Source organism: Chanodichthys erythropterus, chromosome 13, assembly GCF_024489055.1.
Source record: "Chanodichthys erythropterus isolate Z2021 chromosome 13, ASM2448905v1, whole genome shotgun sequence".
Taxonomy (NCBI): domain Eukaryota; kingdom Metazoa; phylum Chordata; class Actinopteri; order Cypriniformes; family Xenocyprididae; genus Chanodichthys; species Chanodichthys erythropterus.
In genome coordinates, this window is record NC_090233.1 from 30,393,381 (window position 1) to 30,408,428 (window position 15,048).

Below are 15,048 nucleotides of genomic sequence, written 5' to 3' on the forward strand. Positions count from 1 at the left end.
AATTCCTGTGTGTAGACATTTATATTGTCAAACTAAGGTTGCAATTGGGCCAAACAAGACTTTTGAGATGATTATTAAAGGCACAATCTAAGATTTTTGCAATAAAATATCCAAACACCACTAGCACAGTGTTAAATATTTTGTTCACTTGTGTATTTACATTATCCCACATGTATCCAGAGAAATTCACAATTTTAATCAGTGTATCATCCCTCCTCATTGCATTGCCTGTCAATGGTGTCATGTCCACGTTATCCTTGGTTTCTGCTTTTACTGCCGTGGAAACCATGGCAACACAGTGAGTCTCATGAAAAAATGCAGAAGTAGTAGTTGTAGCGTCTAGCACGCCTCTCTGTTGTTGTGTCGCACAGTCTTCATGGACCACAATTATTCGTTATGGTTTGCAGTAGGTTCTGTCGCCAAAGATAACTCAAAGAAATGTAAATGTATGGGTGAATCAAATGACCCAAGAAGAGATTTGGACAAGAGGAGAAATAAAACGTGGATCAATATCAGTGTGACATTTCCTAACGCTGTTCAACAAGTCTCGTGAACAAGTCTATAGCAGTGTAATTAAAAACAGTATGTGTTACATAAATAGTAAGTCAGCCTTTTTGCAAATGCTGTGGGTAAGTTTACTTTTAATATGATTGTTTTGAACATGTAAAACTGCGCTGCGTTACCCCACCATTTCATTCGACAAATAAAGTGACATGTATGAGTAGTAATTTAGCATTAAACATTACGGTACCTGCGGCTAATTCATTAGAATGAAATTAAATCATGTGATCAAAACCTTATTTCATTATTACATCATGAACATGATTTGTGCATCCCGTCAGATTAATTTCCATTGGTAGTGGAGGTTTAAGATGATAACTCCCATGATTCCATGCTCTTTCACAGTGTTATCAAGCTACGCCTTTGTTATTGTTTTGAATATGCAACCACTAGTGGCAAAAAAACACATACTGTGCCTTTAATAGAGAAAATAAAGAAAAATGACACAGACTGCACCACAAAATATTTCTAAATGTTTTATTTGGAATAAATACCTTGAAGCATGAAGAGAAAAAAATATGTATAACAAGACATAATAGGTATTTACATGACTTGTTTGTGCACAGCCAGATGGATGTATACATGGTATACAAGCCCATGCAGGACATTGAAATCTTTTGCTGTATGAATGTGCAAAAGAAAAATATGCATTAAAGTAATACAGAAACCATCTTTTAGATGGACGATATGGTCACTCTGATGAACCTTGATTACAAACGTAATGTGTTGGCGTATTACAGGGATTTTCACTGTGTACAAAGAATGACTTGCCACTGAAGCACAGGGCACGACACTGTACAACCTTGTGCCACCAGTTCTTAAAATTTATTATAATAGTAATAACTTAGTTAAAATGGCAACTGTACCAGACAGGGCATGATTATAGCAGCTGCACCTCTGGCTCAGTGGTAGGTAGAGGAGGAGAGATAAACAGCATTACAAACAAACAAACAAAAATGTTCTGGTTGAAAGCTGGACAAGGAGACAATATGTTTGGCAGTACAGAACATGGCTGACAGCAGGAAATATGCTGGCCAGAAAAAATGCAGGTCTGCTGAACTAAATAACAGTGACTTAAAGGAGATGAATGGACATACAAAAAGAGCCAGACCGCTAACATGCTAACACAATGTACTGATAAAACACAGGTCTTGTGTACATAAGGCTTTCTCATTGCTGTTTTTTGTTTTAAGGTGGCTAATACATCGGCAAAGACTTAAACATTTCCATGATCTGTACTTTGTCAAAATGGACCATTTACTGCAGTTACTGCACGTCATCCTGCAGTAGTAAAGGTGGATCACTGGATTGCATGAAAACCCATGTGGAAAGTAGTTAGAAGATTTCCAGTTACATTACAACACAGATGACTTCATTTATTTGTATGACGTAAAGCATTGGGATAACCGGCTTTCTTGCTCTAGTTGTGAAAAAATGATAATATTTAGGCCTGTTTGTTGATACAAAGGATGTGCTGACAGGATGTGCTGCCTGTGCTTCCTCTCAGTCCTTAAGCAATGTGAAAAAGTGAAAAACTAGTGAACCAGTAAACTTTTTTGCAAATATTAACGTCTTCTACAAATACTCCAGTCTCATTCTTGGATGTTGATATTAATTTTTGGTTAATAACTATTTGCTCCCCAGGAAAAAAAGGGGTAGATCAAATGGTAGATTGCAGCCAGTTCCATGCAGTACAAGGGCATTTTTGAGCTAGTTTATTATATACCCTGTGGAATGTTTCTGTTAATCTAGATGGACTATATCAGTGCTTGGTTTGGCCTTCATTGTAGGCATTCATTAATGGCCATTTCAAACATCAATTAGCTCACACAAATAGAGATGTATACACTGATGTCTGCAGAAAAGAAAAAAAAAATCATCCATTCAGTTAAAAGCAATGTATTTGTGCAGTCCAGGCTTAATAATTACACTGTTGTTTTGGCTTCGCATGGTAATGCCCAATGTCATCTCATTAGTAATCACAGGTATTAAGTGTGGTACTATCACATTAATTTTCACCCGTTTGCATAGACACGTACATTACAGACATATTAACAGCATCTCAAATGTAAGCTTTTTGCATATGAATGACTTAGACATACAATGTTTAAAATTCATACAATGGTTAAAATTTAGACTCATGGAATATTGAACTGATAGAATATGTTAATTGTACTGCATTTAATTTCAAACACTCTATTTTGATGCACGTTTAATTGCAATTTAATTGTAATGCAATGAGTATGTTCAATGTCATCAGATTTTAATGCTCAAACCTAATTTGAAATTATTTACATTTATCTGCCTTTTATACATTTTGTTAAGAAGTGGTTAGCTTTAGGATAGAGGTGGGGTTAGGGTATAATAGTGAAATGTAACTATACAAATATACAAAAAATAAAGAATTCATAAAGATTTTTGTTTTAAATTCATAGTTAATGCTTATGTTTTAGATGCTGTCAGTATGTCTTTATGGCATTTATTTAAACATACAAAAATATATGTGTAGATGTTACGTACGAATACCTATGAATTTTAATGACATCAGGTTATAATTCCATTCATGATTATGAATTTGGTCTGATCTGGATGATTTACAGGTGATGGATATTTTAATAATTGGAGGTAGAGTACTATTTGCATTTTTGTTCAAGCCTGTTTATCTCATGACCTCAGTTGTCCCTTTTATCATTTTTTCGTCATTTTTTCCCACAGCTGTTCATTTTTGTTCTGTTGTCAGGCAAATGAGAAAATATAAACTATGAACCAGAACATACAGTCTTTTTTCTTTGTTCTTTTCTCTGTTGAATATGCATTTTGACAAAATAGAAGGTCCATGGAGAGCAATAATAAAGGGAGGTATGGATTATTTACAAGGGGTTAATGAACAGAAGTCCAGCTCCTGTGGCTTCTTCTTGTCTGCACACTTCTCCCTGGGAAGAAACTTTCCCGCATTTGTAACGCAGTGAAGCAGGCGCCGTTTGAAGCCCTTCCCACAGGTCTTGGAGCAGGGGGACCAGTTGCCCACCTCCCACATGGGGCAAGGGTCTCCACATGCCCGAATGGCACTGGGCTTTTGGGTAGGGTCACAATCCACCCCAGCCCCACCATCTCCCCCAAGACATTGAACCATCCTCCTCTGTAGTCCATTACCGCAAGTAACCGAGCAAACATCCCACCCTGCCGCCACCCACTTCTCTGGTTTTGGTGCAATATCTTTGACATACACAGGTATTTTTTCCTTGAGAAGATCTACCCCCTTTCCACCTTTACTGATTCCGCCCTCTTCCCTAAGAACACTGTTTTCAGCATGTGCCTTTTCTTCTTTCTTTTGCACCTTGTTATCTTTGCTCTCCCGTGGCAAGTAGAAAGAATAGCGGATACGTGGTGGTGTCATCTGGCCCACAGAAAGCACTTCAATTATCAGGGCTTCACCCAGAGGCTTCACAGCCTGTAGAGTCTCTGAGGACCCAACTGTTCCACTGTAGCGGAGCAGACTCCCTTTCACCAGAATATCCTTCTCCATGGCTGAAACCACATAGTTTCCATTCAGCATGTACTTGCCCTGGCTGTTCTTGACAGCAAGATAGTTGTCATCACTCATGATGCCCTTGTAGCCACGCTGCCTGATGTCCACGTTGGAGGCTCCCACAGGAAGCATGACCACAAAATTGTAACCATGCCTGAGAAGAGAAAGGTCAGAAAAAGTATTAGAATGATTTTGGCATAATCTTTTCTTTCATAGTATGCCAATTGACCAGTCTGTATCAAAAAGAAATTATGAGAATGTGAGTCTGTATTGAATGTGAGAACATTTCTAAAAAAATAATGGCAAGAAACTACCCTGTATAATTAAAAAAGGAGATTATAACCAAAATATACCCTAAATAAACAGAATCTAATGAAATCTAATCAAATTCAGAATCAAATTGGGAAATCTGTATTGATTCCCAGGCCTACCAAAAGCACAATGCATACATTGTTTTAAAGGGGTGGTTACATGCGATTTAACTTTTTTAACTTTGGTTAGTGTGTAATGTTGCTGCTTGAGCATAAACAGCATCTGCAAAGTTACAGCACTGAACGTTTAATGCAAACGGAGATATTGTCTTTTAAAGTTATGGCAGTTTATTGCCTACAAAAACGGCCGGTTTGGACTACAACAAGCTTCTTCCCGGGTTGGTGACATCATAAACCCTTGCTATTAACATAAACACTGCCCCCGGGAACACGCAACTAAGTGGGCGAGGCCATGTGGCGCAGCATAATGAAAGCGGAAGAGTTGTTTACACCATCAAAACATAATAGAACCCATTATAATCTGTGATATTTTCTACACTGGATGCGGCGCTGAAGAAAGCTTCCAGAATCTACACGAGTTCAATGCTGGATTTGCACAAAAGCTATTACTGAAAGATGAAGCAAATCCAACTTTAAAAGCAGAAGCTGCTGTTTATTGGCTTCAAACTGTAAGTACATTTCATTGTTTGTACATGTCTTTTAAATGTAATGTTATAGTTCTGTTGCTATTTTTAATGCATCAAGGACATATACAAAGAGCAACTCGTTTTTGCTAGCCAGTTAGCCAAGTTCTAGTGCAACAAACACCAACAAACGTCTATGTTCATAGACAAACTGTTGTTCATGCTATAAATAGCGATACCTTTACAAAAATGCGACTACTCAGTCATGTATTCGGCTACAGTAAAGCTTTAATCAGGATAAAACTGTTTATTGAAAGCTAACAGCAGTGACAGCATCTAAGCACTTTGACACAAATACTAAATGAAATACCATTCATAAACGTCCTTTACAAGCAGCGATTGCGATTGACCCTCTTCATCTGGGTCTAATTCGGCTCAATTTCATACAGCAATATAGACGCCATTATTTACATTTCCAGCTTAGCGCGTAACTACGAATGGTAAGGGGCGTGGCGTTTCCGGACGCTTCAGCGAATCACAATACACTGGACCAGCTACCAACCTGCCAACCAATCTGAGCACATTGCGTATTTCAGAGGGAGCAGCTTAATAGAAGCAGGAAGTCAAAATATATGAAAAATACAGTGTTTTCAAAAAAACGAAGCATTAAGCTTAAACTGTGCCCCCAAAACACAATCAAGCCTAGAAAAAAAACACTGAACCACCCCTTTAAAGGAGTCATGAATTGAGAAATAAATTTTGACATATAAGAGGTCATTGTATAAAAAAATATCCTGTACATTTCAGCTCAAAACTTCCCTGTTAGTGTTTAGAAAACAACTTGTTTTGGATTTTGTCACATTATTACGTCATAGTGCAATGAATGACCACCTCTGCAGAAAAAGATCAATGCTACTTCTACATCATTGCCTCTTTAGCACTGTCCACCAATTCGTTCATGTCATGTAGAAGAGGATATGAGACAGTCTCAAACACAGGATTACTCCAGCAACAAATCGATAGAGATGTCTCTGAGGAATACAAGATGTTCTGAAGTTCCAACAGTCTTTGCATTGCTGTCCTTGTAATCCTAATATTAAGAAAGCATCAGTAAGACACTTTTCGTTTGTTTGCTTCATTTATCTGCAGATTCGTTTTTAAACAAGGCACAGTTCGACGCACACTTTTCAGAGAGACAGAAAATAAAATATGATGCAGTGCCAACTATACTGGATCTGACAGTAATGTTGCATCACACAAGTGTGAGTAACAATGTTTTTACCATGTGTCACTATTGCTTTGTCTGATACAGATCATTTGATATGTACTGAGTATTTATAAAGTGGAGCCACAATCAAACTAAATAGTTGTGACTTGATGTTCTTTCCTTTTCTTTGGCATTTATGGAGTTAATGCTTTGGATTATTGGATACAGAAGAAAGCACGTAGATAACACAGCTTTTGTTTTTGTTTTGATCTAAGCCATTTGCTGTGATCCCGAATAGTGAGATCTTTTGTTTTGTCATCAGTAAGACATTACAAGTTTCATTTTATTTAAAACATGACACTGCAAATGACAATGTATAAGTTTTTCACTTTATCGAATAAGATGAACTATGAATAGCCTATAAGAATGACAGTGTGACAAACAATGGCACATTAATTCATTATTTCGTTTACACTAAACACAAAGCCATGCTTTGTCAATTATAACTGTGGTAACTTAGTACTTAAACTTTATTTGCCACAACCAAGAATTATAAAGCATATGTAATACGCATAAATGTTTCCCATTGTTGGCAAATATTTCAACTATTTAACAAGATGTTTTTCATCATCACAAGTTTTCAAAACAATTCCACATGTGTAATGGAACTTTGAAGAACTTTGAAAATGATTTTGATATAGGCAAAACTGTTACCCAATCATAGCAGTGGGCGTTTACTTTCAAGTCTTGAATGTGGCATGCCTATCAAAATGGAGTGTTCGAAAGAGAGGGTCAAAAACAGGATAGAAAATAACCTATTACTTCTAAATTAGGATTAGTTTTTTGAGGTAAAAATCTTGAAAACATTATAAGTGGACTTCAGAGAATGTAAATAGAAAAAAATGAAGTTCATGACCCCTTTAAGATTATTTGTCTGACACAACTTTACTTACATGGGCTTGGTGAAAAGGCCTGAGACCTTCTTGCAGTTCTTGTTATCTCCTCCACAGACACCACATTTGTCAAACTTCTTGTTAGATCCCAGTTTCCCATCACAGCCTGCCTTAATGCATTTTCCTTGGACACAGACTGATGAGGAGTCAGGAGAACATGGTGTACCATCAACAACCTATAAAAAGCAAAGAAAAATTATTTAAATGCCAACAATCTTGTGGATCCGTGTAATTGTAGCATTTTATGGTGACTTCTTATACAAGGGCAATTCTTATACAACATTTTTTTTTCTCTGAAAAACAGTCATTCATGTATTGATGATTAAGATAAATAAATTACACTTTTTTTATTTGTAATTGAGTGAAATTATAGATATTAAAACAAAGATATACAGAAGATGTATGCATTAGATTTATACATATACTGTACATTATATAAATCCTCATTTTTCCAAGTGTTCAGTTTCAGAGCAGCTTTGCAACACAGGCTGATTTCTTTTCTTTTTTATTTTTTTTTAATGGGGTTTTTGCCTTTATTGCGATAGAATAGTATAGACAGTAAGTGAACTGGGAGAGAGAGGGACAGGATCGGGTAAGGTCCGCAAGCCGGGACTCAAACTTGGGTCGCCCGAAGCACAATCCCCCTACATGTTGGAGCGCTGCCCACGAGGCTATCGGCTCCAAAAAAAGGCTGATTACAAAGTATGACAGTATGTGTGGGGGTCCAGTCGAAAGTGCAAGAAATGATTCCCCTATGTCTACTATTAAGCTATTTCTGGCTCTACTCTGTTGACCATTTGTTTTGGATGAGTCACACCTTCAAATTAGCAATGGGGCTTACTGAATTAATGTATTGTCTAGTCTTTTTTTGCCTTTGGCAAAACATGTCTTGAGTGGATTACAGTTTTTTTCAGTCTCCTTAAGACAATGAATAGTTTTAGTGTCAAAGCCTGGTTAAAACAGCATGTCAGTCTCATAAACATACCTCTAGCCATGCACTAGCCATGACGTAACTTGCGTCTGCACAATTTCACTCCACACATGATTATCTCACAAGAGATATGCCCTTTTACCTTTGTTATCTTTCATCTTCCTGACCACTCGACTCTGTCTGCAGTGACATCTGACATAAGAGTAAAGCAGCCATGAAACAGCAGGTAGGCTCACAACATACTTTCTTCCCTTACATGCATGTAGTAATATATGGTTTTAATTTAATGATTCTTTTCCTTTCAATAAATTCTTGAATGTCCAGTAACTCAAAACGTTTCTGATATTGCATGTGTAGCCATTCATGAACCAAACTATCACAAATGTATTTTATGGTGTTAAGGTGTCTTGGGTTCACTTTATATCATAATCTCCCGTACTCACTGACAGGATATATACCGTAGGAGACCCTATAAAATAATGTGTTTTCTAGTGGTTAAACGGATCATTGTTGATCCGTGATCCATTCGGATCAAGCCCCACGGTTCGGTACGCATGTGATTCATGGATCATTTACAAGTTTCACCACAATAGAGGTTATAATTTGAACGTGTTTTGTCTTGCTATTTCACACATTAAATAGATACAAAACCATTCCAGCGCTAGAAGAGGCAAAAGAGGATTTAACATGGTATCGCACGCAGCGCTGTTATCGGTACGCACCAAGCGGCAACCTCCCCCAGTTTCTCGTGAAGCCAATACGGAAGTAACCTAAACTGCGATTCATCGACTGGCCACTAGGGACAGGCTACAAAAGGGAGCAGAATCTCATTGACCATCATGTTAAAACAGCCAAGTTTACAGCAGAAAAAAACATGTTTACACTCTGGTTCAAATTGTGTTTTGGTCTATACTGCTAATTTTGCCCTTCATGACAACTCTGAGGGGGGTGAATTTTTTTATAACTCATCCGTTTAAATTATATTAAGCCTTAAAGTTCTGCATAATTAAGGGCGTGGTCACTTGAGTGACAGGTGGATTGGCGCTGCTGTCTGTGAGCCGTCATGTTACCTCAGCTAATTCCAGCCGATGAATGTGGCATCTCAGCCGTATTTGTGCACAATTTCTGGATTATTTTATACAATATATGGCTTGCTGCATACTCAAGACAGATGTCAGTCTGTGTACATGTGCTCGCATGCGGAACACACGTTGTTGGATCGTCGTGGCATTGGCTAAAAGTTTTGTTCCTGAGATTTACTACAGTGACAATACCAGGAAGATATACAACTCCGACAGCACTGCTTGGATATTATAACTAAAACTGCTGCACTATTTTGAAAAATTATACACATGCTCATTAGTTTGAGAGAACATTTGAGAGTTATACAGATATATGGTACCATATATGTACGTAGTTTTACATTATAAACAATGCTCAGATTGCATCCTTTCTTGAAGGAAGATGATGGAGAGCAAATCATTCCGAAGGTAATGCAAACGATGGATAATATATAAAGATTTCATGGATTTAACGCTTTCATGAACAAAAAGTAGTTTTTTTATGTTTTGAAATGGACATTTTACCCAAGTGCAACGGATTGGATTCATCTTGCGATCTCTTTTCATTAAAGGTATGAAGTCCCAGTTGATTTTTTGTGTTATTTGCACACCCCACACAAATTAATTAGCCTACTGGTGTTAGAGCATCTAACGTTATAACGTTATCTTAAAAATCACCGTAGATTGACAGTAAAATTTTAGTACTTTCTAATGGTATTGTTATCTTTATTAATATTTTAGATAGTATCTAGTATCTAGGTGGGCGTGGTTTCAGCAACAAGTCGCATGGACTCCAACTACATCCCGCCTCTTTGCCCATTTTCAGTCATCTGTGAGTGACGTGCGGTCACGTGCAGCTAAGATGGCCGCGGCCTCATTTACACGTCAAAACTGCTGTTCAGAACTCTATGGGTGACGTCACGGACACTACATCCATATTTTTTTTACAGTCTATGGTACGCACAGAAGCTCATACAAAGCTCACGCGCTCAAAGAGCAAGAGAGAGGCGCGTTCCAGATAGCTCTTAAACTCTAAATTAATTTCTCTTTTGAGTCCTCAATGCACTTGGATGGTCACAAACACGCATTATGTCAGTCAAAATACCCCTCTTGGCATGTATTCTCGAAAACACATTGGGTTATGTCTTAATTGAACGAGGTGAGAAAGAATTCGGAATCGGATGTGTATCTATCGGATGTGCACGTGCATGAGGTCTAACTCTTAAAGTGACAGTGTCATGAAACCAATCAACATACATGACAGACAGTAACCTATAAATACCTGCTGTTGTCTATAATGTAAATCAAACAACAAAACAGCTTTAACAAAGATTAACCTATATTACATTTACACAGTGAACTGTTTCATTTTATATTTAATTATTACATTTCTGTACACGAAAATGAACAGTTAGAACTTATATTTTATTTGTAACTTTATGTTGTATTTATCTATGCTTGTAATTGGTGTACAGTATTTTTTCTTTTTACAGTCTGTTCATTTGCCTGTGGTATCAGAGTAGTTAAAGTGGGCTAAGTAATAAATGCCAAGTTAAGTTACCACCAACCCCTAATTAATATTTTATATATATATATATAATATATATATATATATATATATAATTTTATTAACTAATATACATGTATTTATACTTTTGAACCCAAACTTCTTTTTATATTGTTTTATAAATAATTTCTAAAAGTAGTAGATGGTTATTAAAAGTTTTATTGCTCACCTTTGGTGCAAGAACATAGAAGTATCCAGTTCCATTTGCTCTGCAGATCAGCTTGCACATATCTTTGGCCGAAACACCAGAATATTTGGGCACCCACACCACAGAAGGGGTGAGCCGGTTAGTGTTCAGACTGAACCCATTGTAAGCTTCACACTGTTCCTCACGATAGCTCTTGCCTAAAAAAAAAATGGGGCAGATGTAAGAGAAGCACTTGAATTCTTGAAATTGTTATTTTATTGTATATTTTACTCAATGCATACAAAAAACAAAAATTATTCCAAATTATTCTTGTTTACTTTATATATCCATTGATTCTAATTTTTTTGGATAGAAAACATTTTTGAAAGGGTTTTTAAACCTGTGTCAGTGCATGGGGAAAGGTTGCAGGACCGGTATTTGACCCTCACTCCCTGACAGTATTTGCCTCCGTTGAGAGGCACAGGGTTGTCACACTCTCTCTTAGACAGCTGCACACCACCTCCACAAGTTCTGGAGCAGGTACCAAATGGCCCCCATTTACCCCATCTGCCATCCACCTAACAGAGAGGAACAGGAATAGGGGGTTGTCTTTTGAACTCACTTGACCTTTGAACATTGAACATATCCTGACAACTGGCAATTTTACTTCTAAACCCCAAATGACTTGGCCACAAAAAGCGCAACACATTCACAGGTCATGTACAAGTTCTCTAAGCAACAGGGCAAATAAACCAAGTAGCAGGTCAAGTGGAGTACATTTAACTGACTGGCATCGATGTGTCAAAGCTCTGTTGTGCCAAATGACATCTTTCACAATGCAGTGAGAGTTCCTTATGTGTTCAATGTGTTCATTCAGCAAAACTGTAAATCCCCTTATCTAAAATTCTAAATTCTGCAAGTGAGCATGACCAAAACAGCAGAAATATACATATACAGCTATGGAAAAAATTAAGAGACCACTCCAAGTTCAGAAATCAATGTTAAGTGGTCTCTTAATTTTTTCCATAGCTGTATATGATGTTTTATTAACAAAATTCGGGAGGAGCAGGTGCAGATTATTAGACTAATTATCACAGGTGGAAGCATTCAGCTAATCAACCAACGGAGGTATATATACTGCAGCCTTACCTCCATTCGATTGACAGTTTATCAGCATCCCTCCACCACCCCATCTCCTCACTTCTAAATTCTATCTCTCATAACCAGATCCGGGGGGAGTACTCTGGGTTCGGGCTAAAATTCCAAGCTCGGAGCCCTCCCCCTGGACAGCACGCCAAATACGCATTACTTTCTCTATCTAATTATATGTATATGTGAACTCGTGAAATAATATGTGTGTGTGAAATATTAGTATATTTAGTGTGTGTGTGTGTGTCCTATATCTACAGTATCTGAGATGTTTGAAGGTACCTTAGTTTTGGTGATCTCTTGTTTCTCCATGCATGTGCCCCGCATGCAGAGCTGTCCGTCCCCGCAGCTGGTTCCATCTGCCCACGGAAAGTGTCTTGTCTGGCAGACCAATTGCCCACGGGTCTTCCCTGTGCACCATAATCGCTGACATGGTGCCTGCATGAATGGGCATGGCTTTGAGCTGGCACCAAAGGCAAGCTCACACTGCCGCTCTAAACCATATGATGCACCAGGGAGCAAGTCTGGAAGAACTAATGGTTTCTGAGGTTGATCCAGCAGACAATCACCTGCAAAGATGTCAAATAATAACAGAAATTTACATATATACAGTTTGTAAATTGTATTTACAACACTTCAGAGACTTTTGTTTGCACTCATTTTACCTGCATTTCTTATGACTACTTTATCAAATATACAAGTATAATTTCTATCAGTAAGGAACTAAAGTTTGAATAGATGACTGGAACGTGGGCATGATATATTTGCTTTAGATTTTTATGTTTATCAGAGATGTAAGTGTATAGCCATATGTCTTAGTCTACAGAGGGCAAATATCAACCCTGAGAGGGGTTCTGAAGCCCACAGTGACCCCACTGTAAACCTTCACAGAAACACTCCAGTCAAACAGTTACGTCAGTCGCCACAGTTTAAACAAAAATTTATATCACAGAATTTTTGCAAGCTGTAACTTAAGTTGACCTTGGGACATCTTTTTCTTTGAAGACAGCTTTTTAGAAAGAACCAACACTTAGGTGTTAAAACCAGACCTGAGCTCACTCATATACTATTCACAAGGGGACAGTACGATTTTTTAAACTGATTTGGTGCTCAAGAAACATTTCTTATTATTACCAAAGTTGAAAACGGTTGTGCTGATTAGTTGTTTTTGTTTTTTTGTCAAACGGATTTTTTGTAACATTATAAATGTCTTTACTGTCACCTTTGATCAATTTAACACATCCTTGCTGAATAAAAGCATTAATTTCTTTTTTTAAAAATCTTGTTGTGTAGCTGCTCCAACCCTCATGTTAAACATGCAACTTCATTAGATACTAATGCTGTCAATAAATAAAATATTTTTAATGAATATTATTTTGTTTTATATAGTTTAAAATTAAATTTTTGAACTAAACACACTGCATTTTGATATAAACAAATGTTTGTACAGGCAAATTTCAACATATTCGGTTTGTGATAGATTAATCCTATGTCAAAAAATAGTGTTATATTTCAGTAGTGTAATTTCTACACTTTCATGGCATTGCCTTGTCCTTTATACAGTAACCATTTAAAGGCCAAACCAACAGTTTTAGGCATTATGCAAAAGTGCAGGCACAGTGGCATTTATAATTCACGTTGCAAACAAACCGTATTCAGGCCACCTCAGTTTGCTTCAAAATTCATATGCACCATTCTCATATCCCTGAAATATTGCAGGTTAAGTATAGGCCAACAGAAAACGCACAGTATCACTTTCTTTGACTTACCATGTCCACTGTCCAGGTAATCAGTGATAATGGCAGCACTGCATGGGGACCAAGGACTGGTGCGGTTAATTCGGATTAGAGTGGGAGACATCATGTGATTGTCCTCCAGCTTGCCAAACACCTCCTCACATGCCTTAACATTATCATGTGGCATATTGAATACATGTCCTGCAGCAGAGAAGGAATAAAGGAGAGAAGAAAAGAGTGAGAAATAATAAGAACACAGCAGAAGAGAAAAAAAAAAGGAAAAAACAAAATGCGAAAAAACAAAACCAAATGCGATGTGTGTCAGCACTCCATGTTTATTTAAATTAACCATCTCTAAACAATTATACAAATGTAAGTTTAGATTTTTGCCTTTTAAATCATCAATCATTCCAATAGTTTTCATATAATTTTCCTCTTAGCAACCAGACCACAGCCATGTTGAGTCACTTCTACAATACCTCCAACAGCTCCCCACATTTCCTCCCTGGCCTTGAGAGGAAAATTTTACAAAACCGCCTATGAGGCTTCCTACAGGGAAACAAGCCACTTCAATAGAGCTTATCTTTCCTCAGCTGCTCCACTGAGCTAATCTGAACTGAATGAACATCATCTCAGGGACAATGTTGTGGAGATCTTTCAAAAGATTTTGGAGACTGAAATTACTTCTTCTAGTTCCAGATATTGAGTAGAGTTGGCATTTGCAAGCATTCAGTTAAATGATTTCAGCACCTCCTAATAAAATAAATGGCAATGCAATAAGCTTGTTGTTGGAGCATTATGTTTGTGCTGGAAGCGATAATCTGAATGATAGTTAAGGAAAAACTGTTGTGAGTGTGTGTCATATATCAACCCTCAGGGGTCTGAGGATTTTTGGGACCCTGGAGAAGTTTTGACATGCCCTGACATTTGTGCTTTTTTCAGTTGTTCATAAACATATTAATGGAAAAAGTGTCATTACACTGTATTCAGCACAAACTAGGCTACAATAATATGTGAGGATATGTTTGTGTTTTTGAAGGAATAACGTTTATGCGTAGTTATTGAAAAAACAAAAAACTTAAGTCACTGAAATAAAACCAAAAAATATATATTAAAACTTTGTTCACAAGACTTCTGGGTATTTGAGGTTGTAGACTAGAGTTTTTGCTTCAAAATGAGGTAAAAATTATGCTGCCTGCTTGTTCATATAAAACAATACAGAGATTTAAATTTTCTAAAACATCTTTGGTCAAGAAACACAGTATGTGTGGAGGCGTGAATAATCATGTATAATGGGTGATTCTCACCTAAGAAGACAAAAGAATCACATAA

At 37.2% G+C, this 15,048-nt stretch overlaps 1 protein-coding gene across 1 annotated transcript in view; it reads right to left on the reverse strand.

The window, feature by feature from the left end:
• Positions 1–1,041: 1,041 nt before the first annotated feature.
• adamts15a (ADAM metallopeptidase with thrombospondin type 1 motif, 15a) overlaps positions 1,042–15,048 on the reverse strand; it is a 30,127-nt gene continuing 16,120 nt past the window's right edge. Inside the window, exons 3-8 of the mRNA XM_067408426.1 lie at positions 13,750–13,917; positions 12,263–12,549; positions 11,232–11,409; positions 10,874–11,049; positions 7,146–7,321; positions 1,042–4,244 (exon numbers count right to left, since the gene is read on the reverse strand). Coding sequence (XP_067264527.1) covers positions 3,428–4,244; positions 7,146–7,321; positions 10,874–11,049; positions 11,232–11,409; positions 12,263–12,549; positions 13,750–13,917 — 1,802 coding nt within the window. The 3' untranslated portion in view covers positions 1,042–3,427. The remainder of the gene's footprint in view (positions 4,245–7,145; positions 7,322–10,873; positions 11,050–11,231; positions 11,410–12,262; positions 12,550–13,749; positions 13,918–15,048) is intronic.